Source organism: Branchiostoma lanceolatum, chromosome 14 (genome assembly GCF_035083965.1).
Source record: "Branchiostoma lanceolatum isolate klBraLanc5 chromosome 14, klBraLanc5.hap2, whole genome shotgun sequence".
Taxonomy (NCBI): Eukaryota; Metazoa; Chordata; class Leptocardii; order Amphioxiformes; family Branchiostomatidae; genus Branchiostoma; species Branchiostoma lanceolatum.
Window position 1 is genome coordinate 14,142,356 of NC_089735.1, and position 24,112 is coordinate 14,166,467.

The 24,112-nt window shown below is 41.5% G+C and overlaps 1 protein-coding gene across 1 annotated transcript; it reads left to right on the top strand.

The window, feature by feature from the left end:
- The first annotated feature begins 6,950 nt into the window (after positions 1–6,950).
- Positions 6,951–22,406, top strand: LOC136448326 (kinesin-like protein KIF25). Its single transcript, XM_066447729.1, has 17 exons — positions 6,951–7,341; positions 8,016–8,146; positions 8,561–8,626; positions 8,890–9,012; positions 9,829–9,967; positions 10,410–10,602; positions 10,804–10,846; positions 11,078–11,142; positions 11,509–11,583; positions 12,239–12,394; positions 13,365–13,523; positions 14,055–14,239; positions 14,836–15,030; positions 15,753–15,807; positions 18,244–18,344; positions 21,357–21,497; positions 22,239–22,406. Exons 2-17 carry the CDS (start codon positions 8,078–8,080, stop codon positions 22,313–22,315), a joined length of 1,842 nt encoding a protein of 613 aa, XP_066303826.1. The 5' UTR covers positions 6,951–7,341; positions 8,016–8,077; the 3' UTR covers positions 22,316–22,406.
- The last annotated feature ends 1,706 nt before the right edge of the window (positions 22,407–24,112 follow it).

Sequence of the window (24,112 nt, forward strand, 5' to 3'; positions counted from 1 at the left end):
CTATCTCGTTCGAATCGTGACGTAAAGGAACGTCGGGTCCGGTCGGGCCCAATCACGGCAAATAGCCTGGGACCACCGGTTGCCGTAGGCATTACTTTTGATTACTTGTCTGAGTCCGAAATACCAATTCTGATTTTTTTCCCCAAAAGCATGCTATAAATACATTGGCTGTAGCATCTGTCGCCTACGGCCAATGTACTTATAGCATACTTTTGGAAAAAAAATTCAAATTGGTATTTCGGCCTCAGACAAGAAATCAAAAGCGATGCCTACGGCAACCAGTGGTCTCAGGCTATTTGCCGTGATTGGGCCCGACCGGACTCGACGTTCCTTTACGTCACGATTCGAACGAGATAGAACGGGATTTGGCCGTACCGTAGTCCAAACAAGGACATTGTAGGGCCAAATCACGTTGAATCTTCGTTCTATCTCGTTCGAATCGTGACGTAAAGGAACGTCGGGTCCGGTCGGGCCCAATCACGGCAAATAGCCTGGGACCACCGGTTGCCGTAGGCATTACTTTTGATTACTTGTCTGAGTCCGAAATACCAATTCTGATTTTTTCCCCAAAAGCATGCTATAAATACATTGGCTGTAGCATCTGTCGCCTACGGCCAATGTACTTATAGCATACTTTTGGAAAAAAAATTCAAATTGGTATTTCGGCCTCAGACAAGAAATCAAAAGCGATGCCTACGGCAACCAGTGGTCTCAGGCTATTTGCCGTGATTGGGCCCGACCGGACTCGACGTTCCTTTACGTCACGATTCGAACGAGATAGAACGGGATTTGGCCGTACCGTAGTCCAAACAAGGACATTGTAGGGCCAAATCACGTTGAATCTTCGTTCTATCTCGTTCGAATCGTGACGTAAAGGAACGTCGGGTCCGGTCGGGCCCAATCACGGCAAATAGCCTGGGACCACCGGTTGCCGTAGGCATTACTTTTGATTACTTGTCTGAGTCCGAAATACCAATTCTGATTTTTTCCCCAAAAGCATGCTATAAATACATTGGCTGTAGCATCTGTCGCCTACGGCCAATGTACTTATAGCATACTTTTGGAAAAAAAATTCAAATTGGTATTTCGGCCTCAGACAAGAAATCAAAAGCGATGCCTACGGCAACCAGTGGTCTCAGGCTATTTGCCGTGATTGGGCCCGACCGGACTCGACGTTCCTTTACGTCACGATTCGAACGAGATAGAACGGGATTTGGCCGTACCGTAGTCCAAACAAGGACATTGTAGGGCCAAATCACGTTGAATCTTCGTTCTATCTCGTTCGAATCGTGACGTAAAGGAACGTCGGGTCCGGTCGGGCCCAATCACGGCAAATAGCCTGGGACCACCGGTTGCCGTAGGCATTACTTTTGATTACTTGTCTGAGTCCGAAATACCAATTCTGATTTTTTCCCCAAAAGCATGCTATAAATACATTGGCTGTAGCATCTGTCGCCTACGGCCAATGTACTTATAGCATACTTTTGGAAAAAAAATTCAAATTGGTATTTCGGCCTCAGACAAGAAATCAAAAGCGATGCCTACGGCAACCAGTGGTCTCAGGCTATTTGCCGTGATTGGGCCCGACCGGACTCGACGTTCCTTTACGTCACGATTCGAACGAGATAGAACGGGATTTGGCCGTACCGTAGTCCAAACAAGGACATTGTAGGGCCAAATCACGTTGAATCTTCGTTCTATCTCGTTCGAATCGTGACGTAAAGGAACGTCGGGTCCGGTCGGGCCCAATCACGGCAAATAGCCTGGGACCACCGGTTGCCGTAGGCATTACTTTTGATTACTTGTCTGAGTCCGAAATACCAATTCTGATTTTTTCCCCAAAAGCATGCTATAAATACATTGGCTGTAGCATCTGTCGCCTACGGCCAATGTACTTATAGCATACTTTTGGAAAAAAAATTCAAATTGGTATTTCGGCCTCAGACAAGAAATCAAAAGCGATGCCTACGGCAACCAGTGGTCTCAGGCTATTTGCCGTGATTGGGCCCGACCGGACTCGACGTTCCTTTACGTCACGATTCGAACATTGATTCAAATGATCGTTGAACGGACTTATTTGTGCCGAATAACTTATGCGGTAAAAATAGGGAACGATACACGCGTACCAGCGAAGTAAATAGGTTACAAGGACTGTGTATGGGGCTTTCAACAGTACTGTCGTGTTCATTTTATTCACAGCTCAGAACAGGCCTTGCTCAGAAGAAAAATAAAACGCGTTTCTTTATTAGAAATATGTTCTGAGTCATTTATTCAGATCTATATTTGGTAGATGTTTGACTTACTTGACTTATTCCTCTTCGCCCCTTCGGGATCATAGGGCCTCAGTGGTTAGTCTCCATCTCTTCCGGTCTCTGGCGGTCCTCTTAACCTCTTGCCATGAGGTGTTGGCACTGTCTAGATCTTTCATGACACCCCTCCTCCAAGAGAGCCTTGATCTTCCCCGCTTTCTTTTCCCCTGAGGGATCCATTCTAGCAGTGCTCTTGTGATGGATGATGGAGGTTTTCTCAATGCGTGTCCTATCCACCTCCACTTTCTTCTCCTGATAGTGACTTCCAAGGGGTCCTTGTCGCACCACGATGAAAACTGGCACAGTTTTAGAACTACTTGATACAAATGTCACTTAAGGTTTTCTACTGATTGATTTGGGGCTAGAAATACACATTTTGGTCAAACAAGCTGTGTATTTAACGGTTTTACGCGCGTACTCGATAACACCACCTTTCATCATGACATTTTACAAGAGGAGAGCTAGCCCCATATAAATTATTTTTGTCCGAGGCTATTTTGTTTAAAATGACGATTACATTGTTTTTTAGAGCCAAAAATATCAGAAACGGCTATCCCAGTTTAAAAAAGTCAAACTCTATGCAAAATAGCCTTGGACAATTCTGATTAGGAAGCGATAATAAGTAATATTTGATAACTCCAAAGATCAATCCTGTTCTTTTGAGCTGCGCGTAATGCTGTAAAAGTCATAACCCGATCCCACGCAAGCAGCTCGTTGTCTCCCGTGAAATCCAACACCTGTGACGTAACGGCCGTTCCCTTCGAACACGATTTCGAACATATATAGCACCCCCTCTCCGGATCCAGAGGCGCACCTGTCTATTGTCAGATAGTCTTCCGAGACTGGACTGCCAAACACATGTTCTATTTGGAACACCGCCGCCAAAAAAGCGCTAGTAGGACTTGGCGCGGCTCATGCAGCATTCGTGGAGGAGACAACTTCCAAACCATTTGATTGAAACATTTAGAGTGTAATACAACCCAAATCATGGACTATAAAACAACGTTGTACTTATACGTCAGTACATCTGAGACGACATACCGTTTTGTATATGATTGGGTACTGTAATAGACATTGTGTCCCCCGAACTGCCCCGTAGTGGAACAGCCCGAATAAGGTTCGAGTTCGGCCGAGCCGCTGGCCAGGCACGCGGCCGAACTCGAAAACGAATATTCGAGCCTGGGCTGCCTTAACCCAACAGAGCATATGTTTTGACGGAGGATGGCGGGGCTGTGGTATCTATAGTATTTACAGTAGGGGCGTGAAACTAAAAGATCATTATGTAGATTATTTTTGTGCTGTTTTTGCGCACTGGCTTTCGATAAGAAATCCGAACGCAAATGTGGTAAACAGTGGCATTAATTGTCAATTTCATAAAGATTACAGCAACAAGAATATTTCCAGTTTTCAAGTCTCATAAAGGGCTCTGGGTGCCTCTAAAACCTACACCACTATATAACATCCGTAGCATTTAGTGTAAGGGGAATATGAAGTTTCTGCAATCCATTCAACCGTTTTATGGACTTTTCCTAAAGCTCCAATATGACATGAGGGTCTGCGTGCCCTTTTCCGTTAAGCGTTACGAGCGATTTTAATTCACCCGGCCGCCCTGAATTTGACGTTAAGCGTTATCGGTATATCAATCATGAGGCGTTACTGGTCGTTTTAATTCCTCGTTAAGCGTTATTTGTCATCCTGAATTCAACGTTAAGCGTTATTGAGTAATTCCTCGTTACGTGTAGGAAATAGCGTTTCAGTGGGTCAAGATTTCAAAATTTTCTCCACGGAGCACGCGGCTCCGGTGAAAATGTGTCGGGAGGGCGCCCTCCCCCCTAAAACAATTCAAGCTGAAACACTTCTGTCTATTTTTCACTATACCAGCAAAGTTTTCCCCTCAAAATTCAGGAAATTAAGCGTTTCATGGTGCAAGATTTTAAAATTTTCCCCGGGTGCATGTTGGGCCTCCGTCGAAAAATATTGTCAGGGGGGCGTCGCCCCCGAAAACTCAAAGCTTAAACTCTTCTGTATTTTTCCACAAACAGATAGAGATATCATTAAGCGTTAAACTTAACTTACATTACCAGTAATATTTACTTGTCGAAACGCAAGCGTTTCAGGGTGTCAAGAATTTTCCCCGGGAGCATGTCGCAGCTCCGGCGAGGTCTGGAGGGCGTGAAACTCTTCTGTATTTTTTTTTTTTTTGCAAGTAGAGATGTCATAAAACTTAGCAAAATTCACCCTCAGAATGCAGGAAATATCGTTTGAGAGGGTCAAGATTTCTACATTTTCCGGGGGAGTATGCCCCCGGGTCCCCCCTATTATTGTCGCGCCTTCGGCGCTCGTGATCGTGATCACTAACATGTCGTCCCACCATTGGCATTACGAAACTTCCTGTCGCCGCCGAATTTTAAGGATTCGGAGCAGGCGTGCGAGAATGCACGGCGTAAAAGGTCTCTTGTCACAAGATCAGGGTAACTACTGGTAATCAACCGTCGTCTTCAGGAGTATCTCATGTTCTAAATCTGTTGAATTTACCCGGCGTTATCGGTTATCGGCAAGTCTAAATTTACTGTTAAGCGTTGCCAGGACCCCCCCCCCCCCCCCGTGTACACTAAATGTCGGGCAGTAACTTTCTAGCGAGGTCCAATCATATGGCTGCTCGCAGGTCACCGAACGTCACCGACAATTAGCCAATGACGGTCGAGTTTTGGGTTGTTAACACCCCTGGTCTTATGTAAATGTCATCAACTCAAACCAAGCGCATTTCAGTTGTTATTCCCACTACTTCCGTACGTATACATCTAGATCAGTTTGTAAAGTTAACTTTCACCACCAAAACGCGAAGGGACTGAAGAGATGAAGTTTTACAGCTTCAATGGCGCTGCACTAGCGCTAATGGAGCTGTCATTGCGGGAGGGAATAGATCCCGACGAAGGTGAAATTCTTCGAGTCGACCCAACATTTCCCACCAAAAGCAAGCTCTCGAAGACGGGCCGCGTACAGAAATGGAGGGAAATCAAGTCCAAGCTAGTCCTGGGTCAGGATTTTGTGGCACATTGTGAGGCCCCAAATCACCGACTGCCGGCGAGAGAAGACATTGAACGGATTTTCCGGCAAAGTCACCTAAGAACGAATCCAGAGTGCGACAGCGGCGCGTCTTCGAGTCACCGGCCATGGCGTGAGACTTGGGAATTGGTAAGTAATACCAAACTTCTTGTGAACAATATTTGTCAAAAATCATGATTGTTTTACAATATGTTCGCTGAACCCTCCTTGCTGGAACCAACAAAATTTGAACTATACATGTAACGTTACATGAAGGTGTAACTTTATCATATAACCGCACAAGAACATCGTTATGATTGTTTATTTCCACGCATAAACTATTCTGAATATACTAGTATATGATGTTTTCGCTTTATTGCACACTTTGACGGACGTTGGTGCTAAAATGTTACAAAATGCACAAAACATAATGTAGAAACAGTTTTTATATGCAATACAATCAGTCTAAATTACGCACCGTATTATCGGTCAATCGACTTCTTTTGCTTTTTGTAATTTGTGACATGTTCTTATACTTGCATGTATGCAAAACCCGCTTACAATATAACGTTCAAAGAGGTTTACCTTGCTTCTGTGTGATGTAAAAGCATTTGCTGAATTTGAATATGTCGGCCAGTCGTCGAGTCTTTCAGCTTTCTGAACTTTAAAGCACGATAATTTATTCATAGAATAACAATAAAGGTAACAAAGCCACTTAGATAGGATGATAGTAGGATAACATGCTAATGATTATTTTTGTAACCAAACGGAGATAAATAGGCGACTTTGAAGAGTTCTTATTAAGTCAGTAACCCAAACACGCCTCGGATTTTGAGGCCAGTAACGTTTAGCTGACAGCTCCTGAAGTAACGTCCAATATTATTTCAGATATCTTCAATGTACCAAACAAATGTCAAGAAGTTTGGCATCACAAGAGAGGGCTTCGAACATCAGCTGGACACCTGTTCTTGCAAGGTGAGCGTCACGCCGGCACAACCACAGACAGCGCAGACAACCGCAGACGGTAATGACGAGTCTGAAAGCGAGGATGAGTTTGTGGGGTTTCCAGACGAGAGCGACAGTGACAGTGAGGGCTCTGAAACAGAAAGCTATGATCTTTTCGAAGAGATGGACATTTCTGTGAGAGATCCTAAAGCCGGAATCAAGATCCACACCAGACCCCGCACCGTCAGTCGCCATGACTACCAAAACATCACCATTTCCAGGGACACTTTAGAAGAACACATTGAAAACCTATCGGACACCCACAATGTACATCTGAAGGTAGTGCATACGCAAAAGACCACAGTCAGTATGAAAATCCGCGACAACGAAACAATCCATCTACTTGGCACCATGAAGACGTTTGCGTGTCACAGGGCCGGCACCCCGAGAAGAAAACGGCCCCCCCCCCCCCCCCCAAATGCAGACCCTCTGACATCCGTAGCATTTATGGCAAGGGAAATATAATTTTCTGCATAGATTAGGCTAATAAGCTTCGCTTAAAGAATATGTTTATAGCAATTATCTATTTTAATTAAGTGATAACATTGATTTCATCAAGATAGAAAAATTACTCTTCTTATTTCTTACTTATTGACACCAAGTGTCTTGTTTAATCATCATGAACATCACTTAGTACTGTCCTAACCCACAAAATCTAGGTACCAGCAAAGTTGCTGATATATATACAAGAAAGATTGAATGCACTGTGACACATTCGTGGAAAATCGCAATTCTTTCTGTCAGAAAAACCTGACCGGTCAGAAAACTTTACGACTTTCCACCCCCAACATCTGCTTGGAGATTTACTTGCGAACCCTGGGAACGAGAGCGGTCTGCCCAGGCGCCATGACGATTTTCGACGCTACCGAATTTTGCATGATGTTTACTTCTGACAGAAGAATGAGTTTATTTCTCTCCTAGCTGAGCTGAAACGCAGACAAAGTCCTCAGATGTACATTTGATAGAGTTGAGTACTCGTCAGGTAAGTATGGTTTGCGTAAAACCATCAGAAATCATTTTTTTCTGTGACTTTTAGCGCGAGAATCCAAAACATAATTGGGGGAGGGGGGCGGTTCTGTTTTGGTTCTGATTTTTCAAAACAATTCAAGAAAAGCAGATAACATGAACCTCTGAGTAAGATACTTTAACCTTGGATATGTACAGATTGCTATAAAAAGTCACGTGAAGCCATAGTATACGTACGTCGGTAATTGATGTACAGTTTTCTGGAGAAAAGGCTTATACAATTTTTTAACGTTACCTCATAATTTGTGGATTGCCTATGTTTACTAAAAGTTTAAAACGGACGGGTCCATGTCATCTTGTAGTACATCTCTATCATGTCTCATCTGGATTTTATAAAGCTGTCCTAACAGTTGTAATGTTTTGTTAACAATAATTCTATCAATATCTTTGTCGCCTTAAAAGTGATTTGCTGCCTAACGTTAAGTTGTCTAACGAAATTCTTGTCGTTGTTGTTGTTGTTATTGTTGTCCTTGCTTAGCGTCTGTTATATCTCTTGGTTCTGGCAAGGATATTTCAACCTCCTTGGTTCTGGGTTTCACTTGGTTCAGTTACGAGTCAATTATCTCTCAAGGTAATTAAGTCTTGGTGTCTCTTCTCTTAAATTCTCTATCATCCCCCACTAACATTTAGTGATTGAAGAGTAAAATTTGTCGGCATCAAGCGGCGTCGCCAGCCAAGCCTGAAGCCCAACCATGCCTCTGGGAGTGGATAAATCAGACTTTCTGGAGGAAAAGGTGAAAAGGACTGAGCAGACTATCAGGGTGAGTCTAGGATATTTTCTTTCTATGTAGTAAAAAAGTAAAAACATTGGTACCTTCACCAAGAAGGTATGTTTTTGGTGCCGTGTGTGAGTGTGTGTTTGTGGACAGCATAATTCAAGAAGCTATGGATGTATCTGCATGAATTGATATTTGGTAGGAGGGCAGTGGTAGAGAAAACTAAGGTCAAGTTCGATAATTGGCCCCCTAACAGTTTTCTCTGGTACTGTAAAAGAACTTCCGGTTATGATATCTCATGTGGAGTTGTCCTGAGCTATTACAGATTTTGTATGTTGTGTCTCGTGAATACAAATGTAGAGAAATGTTGGCCAAAATGGTTATACAGAAAATACTGTACTAGTACTTGTTGCAGTCATCAAGCATATTTGGTGATAACTTAAACGTTCCTTCCTACAGCAAAGAGATGAGCGGATTGCAGCGCTGGAAACAGAAAATGCCATGCTGTATCTGAAGTTGGCACAGGTGGGTACTCAAAGTCAAACTTTACTCAAAAGTTACATAAAACTTCTGAAGATGTGTATATCTTGTATTGTAATCTTTTGTTGACCAGAGTTCTTTGACTAGCTCTTAATTTGTTTTCGGGTCAACTCGGAAAATCTATTGCCATGATTTTGTCTATTATTAGAAACAACCATATTCTGTAGAAAATTACTTCATATAGTTTGATAGTCCTCATTTTTACACAATAGATTTTTTGTTTTTTCAATTTGTTTTTTCTATCCCAGTGCCAAGGAAGTGCTCATCATGAGAGACAGAAAAGTACCCGACTTCTACAGATGATCAAACTGGACCACGACTACAAGGAGAGGGTGTCACAGGAGCTGACGGACCTGTCCAAACAAGTCAAGGTCAGCAATAGCAGGCTAAAGTCTGGCTGTCTAATCTTAGCAATACTGTGCTGTATCTGCTCTGGTTAGAAATGATTGTTCTTATGACATGTCCATGTGTCGCAAGCGGTGATGCAACCCCGCTGCTTGGCCCACTAGATCAAATTCCGTGGTCAAGTTGTAGAATATTTCTCTAGTTAGCTCTCAAAAGAATACAGACAACTTTTAGGGTTAAAATTTCAGGCTTGGTATGATGAACAGTACACTAATTGTTCTGTTGTTTTGTGAACAGTTCCTCCAAACTATATACACAGTCATGTACATGTATATACAACAAAAACTTCAGCTTGGAAAAATATATATTTTGAGCCCTGATAGTGTTTCATATGGTCTTATAGTGCATGGGTAAGTGGTCTCATGTATGAACCATATGGTTATGGGCTCATCCCAAACATAAGTGTTCCAATCCATAAATTGCACTATAAGACTAAGAGTACGTTCGCCTTGCATACAGTAGGTCGTGAGTTCAAACCCCGGCCAGGTCATACCAAAGACTCTAAAAATGGTACATACTGCTTTCTCTGCTTAGCACTCAGCACTTGGGAAAGAGTATGGTAGTTAAACACACACCACTACCGGTGGACTAGCCCCCTGCTGTAGTGACTTGCACAAAGTTGTGTGGCCCAATTATAATTAGGGCTACTGAAACGGAAATGGGCGCCGACTTATGCACCGTCTGGTGCGGGGAGGAGTAGGTATTGGAGATCGTCCGAACTTGACTTAAGGATATGTAAAAAAAAAGATGGAATCAACCAACAATCGAATTTGTCTTTCCAGGTGCTGAGGCAGGACTTGGCTACAATGAAGTCAGCCATTAGACAGATGCCACCAGAGATGGCTCTCATGTTAGAGGGCTTCAAGAGACAAACTCTCAAAGTACAGAGGATGTTCCTGTCTGAAAATCGTGGACTAGAAGGTATGTAAACATTGCATGTAGAAGTCTGTACATGTCTTATAGAAATAATCTTCAAGACATTGAAGTGGAAGATATTCATGACATTGTTACTTCTCCAACGTACATTTCAGAACTGAAATTATGTTATACCTGGGCCGTGATAACGTTCAATACGAGTTTTCCAGACCAAATGATGTTTTGGGTTATCACACAGGCTTCTACTTGTATCACACAGGCTTCCATGGAATATTTTGAACACACTTGGCGTGCACCGAGTGCAAAAATTTGAATATCGGATTCGGACGTTCAAATTGCTGCTGCTACAATTTTTGTTCGAAAAATCCAGTGCATTTCTCATTGAAATGCACTTTTTCTCGGGTAGATATGATAAAGATAGAATTCAAGTTGGTGTGTTCTATAAGAGTATAATTATACATTATGATATATACTGTGTCCTACCCAGGTCTGCAAAAGAGAATTCAGGAGCTGGAAGTCTCGCTTGCGACTGCGAATGAGCGGCACGCACGGGAGAAGAAACGGAGACAGATGCTGCACAACACACTGGTAGAACTACGCGGGAACATCCGCGTACATTGCCGTGTGCGGCCATTGATGCCCTTTGACACTGGAAGTGATGAAACAAATACCCTTGGAAGGTATGGCCTTCAAGTCTGCACTGTAAAATGCATGACACGTAAATATGACGTTTAGTGTAGTAACTGTGATGTACATGTACATGATTGTTACTAGGTTTGAGTTTTACTCTGTAAGTTTTTAAGATGGCCTTAAACATGAGCAGAGTGATGTCCAAAAGCAATGTTTGTCTTGTTTATGTTTGTTTGTTTGTTTATTTTCAGACAAGGGACATTATCAGAACAAGTTGTACATGTGGTCGATGATGTAAGTAGTAATCCTTATTGTTTACTCCTAAAGATGAGAGTGTAAGAATTAGATTGTAAAGATTTCTCCTTGTACTACTGGCTTGTAACTGCTATATATTGGAATATATATTTGTCTGCATTGCGTTCTTTAAGTTGATAATACAGTATATAAAAATGATACAATTTAATTTGTTTGTCAATATTCTATTACATGTACCAGATATTTTAAATGGTCCTTTTTTTTGTTCAGGAAACTGCTGTTGTGAAAGCCAGCAGTAGACCAGGACAGGGCACCAAGGCTTTTGAATATGAGAGGTAAGACAGCGGTAGTATGAAAAATGTTTTTTTCTCTAAGGTGACTGTTTTACGCTCACATGACTCATGTAAGTATTTTATACTCCATACGTACAGCTGGATAACTGAACCTGGCAGTTACCTGGTAAATTTATATACCAGGAAAGTACAATTACAGTCACATAATTGTGACATTATGCACATGCAACTTTGTAGGCCTGGCTCACACACATTGTGATTAAATTTGACGTCACATTCAAACACCCAACAAGATGTTGAGAATGCTATGTCATTCTAAAGAATATAATTTTGCTTCCAATAGGATAGATTGAACATTTTTGCTCGCCATGCCTGTTTGTAAAAAAGATGTTCTTTTGTTGTATTTAGAGTATATGCCCCTCTGGAGTGTCAGGATGCAGTGTTTGAGGAGGTTCAACCTCTCCTGACATCACTGTTAGATGGGTGAGTATTGAATCGTCCTATTTGTAACACAGATGAACATTACATTTGGTTTGAATCCTTGCACTAACATGTATGCAATTAAATACAACCAAGTCTGTATGAGAATTACTTAGTACAAAGTGTATATTTAGGAGGAAATGGTCATTCTAGACCAGAGTGTAGGATCTTTTACATACATGTATATGACAATTTCTGAAACTAGATTGTTCAATCCGTACAGCTCCCATTCAATAACAGCAGCTACTTCAAGAAAATTCTAAAGAATATTCTTCTAGGATTTAATCGTCCGTTCGTGTCTATATATATGAGCCATCAAACGATAATAAAGAACAAACAAAAACATGATCAAGGAAAACATAGTAGTACATGTACATGTATATACAAAGAGCCATGAATTGTGAGTAAATGTACATGCAAATGCATTTAAGTTCGTGTGGTTTTTATTTTGCGCTAAATAAGGCAAAAATGCAGTGTTTGCCGTGGTTTTAAGTTTGCGGAAGCGCTTTAGTCACATACTTCTACAGTGCTTGAAAAAAATGTTTCCGGTGGTTTTAAGTTTGCGATGAAACAGTCGCCGCAAAAACCGCGAACATAAAACCACTGCAAACATTTCTGCATTTACTACAGTGTAAAATTCTGGATGTTTGTGTTTTAGGTACAACGTGTGTATCATGGCGTATGGACAGACGGGTAGTGGGAAGACACACACGATGTTGGGCCCTCCTCAGTCCAAGGACTACGGCTATCATAACGAGGAGCAACACAACCCACAAGAAGGGGTCATCCCTAAAGCTACAAGAGAACTCTTCAGGTCAGCAACAACAAATTTATTTGTGTCACTTCAAAATATCCGTGGCTATTTGATAAGAGATTATGTCAATATGACTGTCAATCTAGAAAGAAATAACTTCAAGTTAGTATGTGCATTCCATTTCTTGTTAGATTACTGAGTTTTAGTCAAACCAACTTATTTCTTTGATTTTCAGACGTTTTGAATTACTGTAATTAGGGGTAGATACCGGTTCGCTGGACCTGATTCAGACCTTTAGAACATCCAAAAACCGAGTCCAAAAAAACTGAAAGCCAAAAACCTGAGTCCAAAAAATCCTGAACAAAGTACAAATATATTTGCTTGATGAAAAGTGTTTTGAGTCTCTCCTCTGACAAATAAGGCATTTGAAATAAGTGCAACATTCAAATATCTGAAACACTGGTGTATCTTGAAAGTGTTTGCACCAAGAAACTTTTATAATCGTGCGTGTCAGTATTAATTCTCTATGCTTAATATAAGTCTAATAATACAAAATATTAACTAGACAGGATCAATTCTAGGTTCAGGTCCAGACCTGAACCTAAATCTCTGGACCTAAACTTGGACTTGGACCTTATTAAGCCAAACCGGTATCCACCCCTAACTGTAATATAATTCTTTGTTAATGGTAACATAATTTTAGCGACTTTCCAAGTCACTATTCAACTGCTAAAATTTTATCATCCGATTGCAAATATTTGGTCACTTTACCTGCCAAGGCAAGAACTTTATGCCCACATCATTAGAATTAAATACTATATGAACTTTTACATGTAAGACCCTTTCCCAACTGCTTAAATTTCTGACCACAATATCAAATGGATTTATAGCAAGAACCAAGCAAGTTAAAGGCAGAGTGAAGAATCTGACTTCCTAAAACTCACTGACAGTTTTCCAACTTAAGCTGGCCCTGAGGCTCTTTTTTGATGTTCTTTTCTGTATTAAGATCGTGTATTTGTCGTTCCTACAGACTGCTTGCGGAGAAGCCCCCTGATACCCACACGGTGGAAGTGTCTGTGGTTGAAATCTATAACAACGACATCAGGGACCTGTTAGGGGGGGACGACAGGAAACACGACGTGCTGACGGCTGGCGATGGTTCGCTTGACGTGCCCTCCCTCACATACAGGTAGGACATATATCATCAGTCAAGAGTTATTAGTGAATAGACTTTGCAGCCTACTGCTGGATTTTGTCTATTGGTACTTGGTGCAGTGTACATATTACGTTAAGACAGTTTATTATACATGAACAATAACATTAAAATGATCCATATAGCTGAAACACATATTCAGGATATGGAAACTACTGTAATAATAAGGGGCAATTGTGGCGGTTTTATTTTTGGTATTTTTGCAATTACCTCGGACCCCCTCTCTTGACCGCGAACTTAAAACCATCGCAAATGTTTCCCCTTTTGCAGTGAAACCCTGTATGGCAGTTTCAACGGCGAACGTAAAACAACCGCATACACATCATTTTCTCGCTACTACGAAATTAAATTCCCGCAAACTTTTCCCCTTTTACAGTTTTTATCCACTGCACTTATGATTACATGAGCACAGCTTAAGTTTGATTTTAAATAAAGGTTGACGAATTCTGTATGGATTTATGATCTAAACAATGTAAGCGACAAATGCTGTATCTCATAACTGTGTAGGACTGTTGAGGGGGTACAGCAGGTTATGGAGCTGGTGCAGTACGGGATGAAACACCGCGCCGAAGACGCGACCCTCATCCACTCCCACTCAAGTCGCTCGCATCTCATCGTGACACTGACCGTAACTGTGAACAGCGGCGTTGTCACACCCACCTCGCCTATAACTGATTACAACGTGTTTGCAGGTGAGTACTATAAATGTTGAACTTTTTGCGTTGGATTTATGTTCGCAGTTTGTGTGGCGACCTCTTCACTACGACCTTTAAGTTAAAAACCACCGCAAAAATGCTTGTTCTGTCTTCTGCCTGTTGTTTCAACCACAAATTTTCAATTTTCTCCCTACCCGGAAATTAAGTCCCTGCAAACTTAAAGGTATTTACAGTACGTATAATCTTTCCATGTAGGGCCCAGTCACATTAATTTTGTAAAACGATTGTTGTACACTCACAAACTCTGGAAATTCTTGTGAAGGTCGTGCATGTTTCATACAATGTTTCATTTCATCAATGCATGTTTCAGCTGTCTTTTCACCGAAAAGGCTCCTTGTTGGTGGTTCTCTCACAGCCTGCTTCAGAATACAGTACTATGAAATCAAAATCATACGATGACCTACAACAAAATAATGTGACTGTGCCAAAAGAGGAGTTGACACTTTCCCAGCTCATATCAAGGTGTAAGGACTGACAACTGTATGTTGCTCATATTGCTCAGAAGGAGCCTATAATTTAGTATGAAATTACCTTTTGTTGTGTAAGATTGTATCATTCTGATTCTCATGTAGTTCCTCAGTCGGCCCCGCCGAAGAGTGAACGCGGCAGACGAACCCTTCCCGTGCCATCCTCGCCCTCCCCAATCCGACACCACATGCACAGCAAGACAAGGTCAAGGTCGCCATCCCCAGCCAGACCACCAACGCCTATAAACTGTTTCAAGACTAAACTACAGCTGGTGGACTTGGCAGGGAGCGAGTGTGTGGGTAGGTAACGTGTGAGCTCATTGATACAACTGTCACCATTCAAACAAATATCTTTTCTATTGTGAAATCAACTGGCAGAAGCCATGTGCCTGCAAAGCTGGTGTGTTACACCAAATGGCGATTATACCGGCTATTGTATAGATACAGATACAGAAGTGCAGTGCAAAGAGTATGAAATATGACTGAATTGCATTGATTTTTACAAATTAAAACACTTACATGTAACACATAATATTCTAAAGTCTAAAATCAAGCTATGTGCAGATGTGAATATCTTGGATGCCTCCATATTGGTGCCCTATTTGTGACGCACAGCTGTTACTCTTTTAAAGGCAAGTAATTATCAACTATGCTAAGTTTTTATTTTTTATTCCTCTCAGTCTATGGGAAAGGAGTCTTAATTGAACAGCCCATATATTACAGGACCCTGACATGACTGCTAAGCATTCAACTGGTGTTATTACCACACCTTACTCTTCCTTAGTAAAGAGAAAGAGAAACTGTTCTGAGATGAAAATACACATCATACAGTGCTATATAAAGATAAGTTTTATTGTACAACAAGTTCAATTTCAGCCACTTAGAATAACCAGAAGTACATGTATATAGGGAACATTTCTTTTTTTTTCATTCTTGCTTGTGTGGCATAACCATGTAACATGTGCTTATCTAGACGTATATAACTTACTAACTTGAATGTATATATATTATATATCTTCTAGGAATGTCTGGGGTGACTGGAGCAGCACTCAGAGAAACTTCCTACATCAACAAGAGGTGAGTTTATCCTTGATTTCTTCTCTATTGCTGATTAGAAATCCTTCAGAAATTACTATATGCTAAATAGCCAGTATGTATTTCTCATGTTTATAAGATGTGTATTTTTTTTTGCGTTTCGGTGCTTTCGCACCGAAACGCAATGTCCTGGCTTTTACCTTCAAGCATGCATGCTTGGTTCAACACTGTGTCGCACACAATAAGACCTTATATGGCAATACGTTCTCAAATCCTTGTATAGCCGTTGCCTTATATGGCAAGAGAGCAGGAAAAGGCACGCACGCCAGATTTGCATGTGACACAGGACGGCGACCGCATGTAAATGCTACAACTGTTCGGAAATATCATTGCATTGTGGTTTCGGACTTTGATATCCTGAAAAATGACCATATTACATCTATTCCACAAGATTGCAGAAGAAAAAAAATGATTTCGTCAAGAAAACGAGCAAAAATCGGCATAAATGATACCATGTAGTGAGGCTATAGCATTACGTCCAGAGGAAATAGTTACGTACCGCAGCTTGGCCGATCTGGCAACGCCAAGCACTTCGGACCCAGAAGATCCGGGTTCGTCTCCGTGCATGGATTTTTTTTTTTCTTTTTAGATATTGAATATCAAAAATATATATTGATATTATATTAATCTATCAATATCATATTTATGAATATCATTTTTTTCATTAATAAATAAAGAAATATTTTATATTTGTTATTTTTAAATATTCATTTAATATATACAAGGCCTTTGTCTTATGAACAGGACTTCATAGATTCCAAACCCGGCATTCGAATTTTTCTGTTCATTGTAATGGAAAATACCGTGCAGCGGCTCCTATGCGCGGTAAGATGATTCTTGCAAAACACTCGCCACTAAACTTCTATCCCCGATGTAAACAGAGGCTCTTGATGTTGTTTGCAAAACAGCGATTCTTTGTTACAGTAGCAAATGCTCCATTGTTCAGTATCGACTTCATTCAGACAACACGGACGTGGAAAGTGGCGCCCCTCGGCACAAAACTATGGGAATTTTCATATGGGAGTTCGCTTCAGCGGGAGTTTTGTTTTTGTTTTGACGGATAAAACGCGAAAACCCACGCCGCTTTCGGCACACTTCCGGGTTCATTGATCGCTAAAATTACGCAAAAGCCACCATCAATCGGCAAATAAATGTATGCTTTCCCGAAAACATCTTTTGGTTTTACATTTTCTTCACCATAATGTTGCTATGTAGTCGATAAAACCGCGTTTTTATTGCGTTTTCATGTGTAACATTTCAGACAAAGAAAAAACTTAGACCGCGATTCTGCTGCCCCATGATGCACTTCGTCTGCAATATTCCCGCCTTCAGCTGCAGCAATAACCAATCAGAGACGCGTAATGCGATCATGTGATGATGATTACGTAACACGCGAAATGCATCTTGGGGCAGCAGGATTTGAACAATATGGCGACGGGTGATCGAAAATGAAATGATTTCGTCAATGCAACGCTGTATTTTGCGGCATAAATGCCGAGAGACGAACTTTTATTTTTATCTCAAAATGCGTTTTACACGTTTGTCTTTGACTAGCCCGGTAGAAATCAAGCGGATCGTCGTCTGGTCCTTCAATATCAAGGGAGTTTGTCAGATATCCTGGCGCGAGGTTCTCAGCAGCGTGACGTTTAAACTTCAAAACGTTTTACTCAAAATTTGAGCGGAGTAGAGGGTTAAGTGTTGACCCCAAATAATGGTAATGTTTTCCCGAAAATTCCTTGAAAATGGAACGATTAAGAAAGACACCAGGACTTCATAGCGTGCCGAATACCGGGGCGTGGTCACATCTTGGAGACGCGCCGAGCGACAGCGGCAGATGGGGGGTGCGCACTTTATTAAGGTTTTTCTGTGAAGTATCTCAGCTGGCGTGATTGGGGTTGCTGTGAAGCCCAAATCGGGGGTGCGCACTTTATTTGGGGTGCGTCCTTTATTAGAAGAAATACGGTAGCTGTTGATTTGTTTGACATTTGGTAGTCATTTTAGATAGAACCTTAGCTGTTATGAACTTCTATTTCACTTAATTACCATAGTGCTGATGATTCAATGGTGCTTTTTCAAATTTTATGTTTTATTGCGTGCCATGTACATAATTACATTGATAGCTTTTATAATGAGCCTATTATACATTTTACAAATAAGCACAAGTTGTAGGCCAAGACCAGCTTTTTCAAAAGCACTTAAGTTAAGTGACGTAACTTCAAAATTGCTTTCCCCAATCTGCCTTTCTCTATTAAAACAGTACTCATTTCCCAAAATGACAATTTTTCTTATAGACTGAACAGCCCTTGAGTGACTTCCTCTGGCAGATTTTACTTCAAGTAAAGGGAAAAGACAATTCACACTTATAAACGTAGCCGAAACGCCAGCTTTTTTTAAAAGCTCTTGTTTTTATCTGTCCAGTCTGTCAGCCCTTGCTGATGTCCTCGGAGCCCTAGCTGAACACCGTGCCCATGTGCCTTACCGCAATGCCAGACTGACTCACATGCTGCAAGACTCCATTGGTAAGTGAATATGCTTGCCACATCTTACTTTATCCCAGTGTATTATCCTTATTTTGTGGGCAAGTTCTCAAGTCAAGTCAGGTCAAGGCCTTTATTTTACTTCGAATGCTTGTTCGGCCATAATATGGCCGCTTTTCGACAAGGTCGAAGTGAAACGGAGGGGCAGGGGTCACGGTACAAAAATAAACTTAACGTAAACTTAACGTAACCGATATCAATACAATCATGGAAAATACATCAAAATAAATAGTTGAATAAATAATTAGATAAATAAATACATGAATACATCATAGTACATAATTAAGTCATTAATCCGTTATCCAGTCCATATTTGCACTCAAGGGCTAATTATGCATGATCCAATAGGTATTTGAAGACAAGGATGGACGAAGCCGCCCTAATGTGTGGTTGTGTTTTATTCCATGCAACTGAGCCAGAGTAGGCCAGACTTCTCCTACATGTATATGCCTCTAGGTAAGGTTTTGGGGTGATGAGGTAGTCTGTTGTGGTCGACCTGGTGTGCCGTGCTACTTCATCCCTGCGGAGGCTGAACATTCTCCTCACGTATGGTGGTAGTGCGTTCCCAAGAGTCTTATACACCAGCAGAGCCTTTTGTTGTTGGTGTATGTCCTTTACAGTCTTCCAACCGAGGAGCAGTAGGACATCTGCTGAGGGTGTTCTATATGGGGCTTTCAGAATCAACTTTCCAGCCCGGTGTTGCATTCTTTGTAACTTATCATACTGTACCGAAATCGCACCATCCCAAACTGTACAGGCATAGGTTAAATGTGGTAAGAAAATAGTATTATATAAAGTAACAAGAGCAGACTGTGTAACGAATGGTTGGACCTGGCGCATAACTGCAAGTGCACGTTTAAGTTGTACATGGCCAATATGGTAGTCCCATTTCAGTTCGCTGTCCACAAAGACTCCAAGGTACTTGTAAGCTTGTACGACTTCAAGGATGCTTCCATTCGTGGATAACTGCATCTGATCTTTTCCTTTAAGTCGTTTCCTTGTGCCAAGTATCATAGCTTTGCACTTCTTGGAGTTAACTGACAGACTGTTGGCCACAAACCAGTGGTGAAGACGGTCCATGTCAGACTGTAGGGTCCGCTGTATGGTGCCTAAATCTGCATGACTGAAATACACCACCGTGTCGTCGGTATATAATGCGATTTGACATGACTGGGTGCAACGTGGCAGGTCATCAACATACATTATAAAAAGGAGCGGACCCAAGATGGATCCTTGGGGCACTCCATATTCAACATTGCAGAAATTAGATGTTTGACCATTCACAATTGTACAGTGAGATCTCTCAGAAAGGTATGATTGAAACCACTTGGCTGGAGAACCAATGATCCCAAAGACACTAAGTTTTTGTAGGAGGATGTTATGGTCGATATTATCGAAAGCTTTTGACAGGTCTACAAATACTGCACCAGTGACTTTGCCTTGATTCATTGCCTCGTACCAATCCTCAGTGACCAGGTGAAGTGCTGTTTGGGTTGAATGTTTGAGTTCTTACTTTACATACAATACAGTTTCGCATGTCATTTGGAATACTTGTGAACTAAATATAGTACTTACTTCAATATCTTTATTTCTGCCACAATGTTATAAAGATTGCTGACGTGATCAATTTCTTAGATTTGGAGATCACATATCTTTCTAGTGTCTTTAAATTGATAGGGACCAGTCTTCTCAAATTGACATTTTTTGTCTTGTGTAGCCTTATGTGAATAATATTATCTTCTTTTGGGATGTCGCTGTGGCTCACCTACATGTAGTAACGGTGTCACAGCTGTCAGTGAACTCTTGGTTCCAATAGACTGATCCTGTCGAACACCATATCGAACGAATAGAAGACCCATAGAACCCCCTGTTCTATTCAGAACACCTCCGTCAAGAGTCAAGAACAGCGCTAGTTGGACAGAGATGGCACGTGCAAAGCAGGGTACGTATATCTGGGACAGGCTTTCCACTGTATTGGTCTAATGCAGGGTCAGAACAAAAACGAATTTAAAAAGAAAATAGATCGGGCACTCAAGGAGAGGAAGCTTGTACCACATGCTGACTACTACAAAGTCCGCTAGCGCAGAGTTTCGTATCTTCAGTTACTGGTGTGTGAAACTGGTTAACTTGAAAGTGAACAGGGAAGTAAAAGGATGCATTTTAATTCTTAGTTACTAAATACCATGCAGCTGTTATGCATGCAGTCAGTACAGTGGGACCCCTGTCACAGATATATGAACCCTGTTTTACACGTGCGTCGGCTGCTTGTCAGAAACTGGGCGCTGATGCCCACCGACAAGGGAAAGCTATGCGGCGCATACCGCTTTAACATTGACCGAAAACATTACGCTCTCACCGCAACTACACCTACCCCCTCCATAAACAACTCTACCCGGTGGATACAGCCTTCAACAAAGTAGACATAGCATTCTTATTTGGCCCGCTCTGAAAGGGTTTCAGTGCCACAAAAGCTAAATCGAAGTCAGTGGCATTATTTTCAACCTAGCCGCGGCAGCCATGTTTGGTCCGTCAAACCCTGTTTTTGACGGAGGTGTTCGAAATCGAACAGGGGGCGTGGCTTTGGGATCGGTCTATTAGTTGGTTAACTCGGAGACCCGATTCAAGTCCCGTGGTTGGGACATCTCTTAGGGGGGGCAGCTGAGTGCACCGTCTTTCGGAAGTAATGTAAAATGGGAGTCCTGTGTTCGAGGAGGTGCCTCTAGCACCTTAAAGGGGAAGGTCTAGCAACCCTTTTCCAGTATTAAATGTACCCTGCTTCTGAAACAGCAAGGCTAGGATACCTGCTGGCCTATGTGCCACAAGGGATAGCTTAAGGGTCTGAGCATAGAAACAATCACTGCTACTGCTACATGTATTACATACCCATAGACATCTCCATATTTTTAACTTTCCAGTTGTATTTGCTATTTCAACACTCAAATCTTCTTCTGCTGAAGGACATTTTTCTAATGTGTTGACCTCTGCGTTTTGTAGGTGGAGATGCCAAGCTGCTGGTGATGTGCTGTGTATCTCCAGCCCAGCGCTACCTCTCCGAGAGCCTGCAGTGCCTCGGGTTTGGACAGAGGGCGCGCCAGGTCCAACGTGGACCAATCAAAAGGAAGTTCATCGCTGCAGGTAGGATATTACGACGGAACTTGATTTCACTGTAAAACTTCATCACAGATAGCTGAAAAGCCATCAACTGATGTATCTCAAGAACATCAAGTTTGAAAAACATGACTGTACATGTATTTACTAAGTAAACAGCACAGTACATAATTAGGGAGTGGTGTGTTTGTTGTACAAAATTCAACTACCTGCTGACAGAAAATGTTGACATTGATCATCATATTGTTGACATTTGGTTCTATCATAGCCTCACTGAAAATCTTTGGCAAAAGAATCATAATTTATGATATATATATAATCATATTCATATATCCTCCGTACCATTCACCAGTGGAATACCCTGCCAGGCACGGTTGTGACAGCTCCCACAGTTGAGATTTACCGTGCTAGGCTGGAGGCCTGCCCGCCTTAGCCCGGGACCACCACCCCCTACTTTGCCCATGATGGGGCTATATGGGGGTACCCCATGATGAAGGAATCTATTACAGAAATGTTTGCGGCGGTTTTATGTTCGCAGTTTTCGCGGCGGCTGTTTCACCGCAAACTTAAAACCACTGCAAATATTTTTGTCCAATACTGTTACAGTAGCAGTATGTACAAATGTAACTATAACGGTGCTGCAAACTTAAAACCACCGCGAAGACTCCATTTTCGCCTTAACGCGAAATAAAAAACATGCAAACTTAAATGCATTTACAGTACTTTGAGAAATGTTCCTGACATGAGTTTTCCTTGTGATTTTCCCAGGTCCAGCCATAGACACAGGGAGAAGTTCCCCACGCCCGACATCAGCTCTGTCCAGGAAAGGTCTCCAGACTATCTAACCTCATGGACCTGTTACTGTCTGATGAAAAGTGTTGGGAGGCACACTGACTGAATGAGGCACCCCTCTATGTTCCAACACTCCTACATGTACATGTACATGTATGTTCAGGCACCTCTATGTCCCCGTTTACACTCGAAAAATGGATCGGATTAAACATTTATCCCGATAGCATTAATCGGATGGCGATTGATTTTTGCGTTCACACTGCTCTTCGCCAAGTGGATTAAAGTACGCCTTGATTCGAGTCCGATTGAAGCACACTGCGTTTCACAGAAGTATACTACGTGATGCTCGTTAAAGGTCATAGGTTGAGGTTAAAGATTTGGCATAGCTTCGCTACAAAATGGTGGGAGTCGACCAATTTTTTATGATTTTGTATCTCTGGAGAATGTTCTGTAGCTGTGGAAGTGAACGCAATCGGCGGGCTATGACGAGAGAAGGCATGAAGTACAAAGGGTTTTGTATATTGGCCTAGCTGTAGTACAGGTAATGAACGCGGCAAGGCAACAGGACAATCTGGGAGCGTGATCGAAACGACAATTGTTGGGACAACATTCGGAAACAGCCAAAATCCCTGGCGAATCAATCGAGGTTTGCGTTCACACTCTATATTCACACTGCAGAAATCAATCGCGATCGGATCAATTCTATCGCGATAATACGTTTAATTGGATTAAACTTTTTGAGTGTGAATGGGGTCTATGTCCCAACCCCCCAACGTTTCAATGCCCCTGGTTAAAGCCTATGTTTCAGGTTTTAGGTTAGGAGTGTCGGAACTTAGAGGTGTCAGAACATAGGGGTGTCGGAACATAGGGGTGTCGGAACATACATTTATAGGGGTGTTGGAACATAGTGGTGTCAGAATTTGTGTTGGTGCAACCAACTGAACAACATTCCCTTCCATGATCTTCAATCTGTTTTATAATACTGAATGAATGAAAATCTTAATTGTACATAAGATACATTTCCATACGGAATTAAGTTGAGCCTGGAAGAGTCAGACATCTAGTAGTATATTATTTTTGTGTGTGTGTTTTTTGCGTATTATTACTGTAATTACATGTTTAATTTGATTCTTGTGTCTTGTTTGAAGGTGATGGGTGTTTACTTTTTTGATAGATTTTGACACTTTAAAAAATTGTATTTCAACAATTTTGTACACAGAACTTAAATGTGTGAGGATCATAACAGAATTACATGTATATGCACAGATGGAAATTAACATTGTAGACATTGGACTAGTATTCAGCAAACATACATTTCGTACTTGTCTGAGCATTTATCATTGTAAATACATGTTTTAGCAGGAATTTTTGTGCATTGCTGATTTTTTCACTACAAGTTCAACTGGATGAAATTACCTTTTTTTATAATACATGTAGCTGGAAATAGTTATCATTCCTTTACACTTTCAGTACAACATTTCTAATTATTTATATAGAAAATAAAAACTATCTGTGGACATATTTAACCTCATGAAATTTGTCCAGGAGATCTTTCTCAAAACCATACTGCAAGGTAAATTAGTGATCCCTTAATTAGAGAATGTAAATGTTGTATCGAGGAGGTTAACCTCCTTGGTTGTAGAAATGTTTGAGGCAATCCTCTATCATTAACATAACTCCATAGGCCGTGAAACTCCCTAAGCCAGCATTAGAAAACCTTGGCCCGTGTAAAAAATCGTGTATCAGCGCTCCCCACAAAAAAGGTAAATGACAACACTCCAAGAAATCTGCAAAGAAGGCTACCACAAATATGACTGCACACCGGAGAGTAGTACTGCGTACCGGTACTG

Coding starts and splice junctions, on each gene's coding strand:
- LOC136448326 (XM_066447729.1), top strand. CDS start 8,078: ATGCCTCTGGGAGTGGATAAATCAGACTTTCTGGAGGAAAAGGTGAAA. Junction 9,968..10,409: donor TGAAAATCGTGGACTAGAAG/GTATGTAAACAT, acceptor TGTCCTACCCAG/GTCTGCAAAAGAGAATTCAG. Junction 11,584..12,238: donor CTGACATCACTGTTAGATGG/GTGAGTATTGAA, acceptor TTTGTGTTTTAG/GTACAACGTGTGTATCATGG.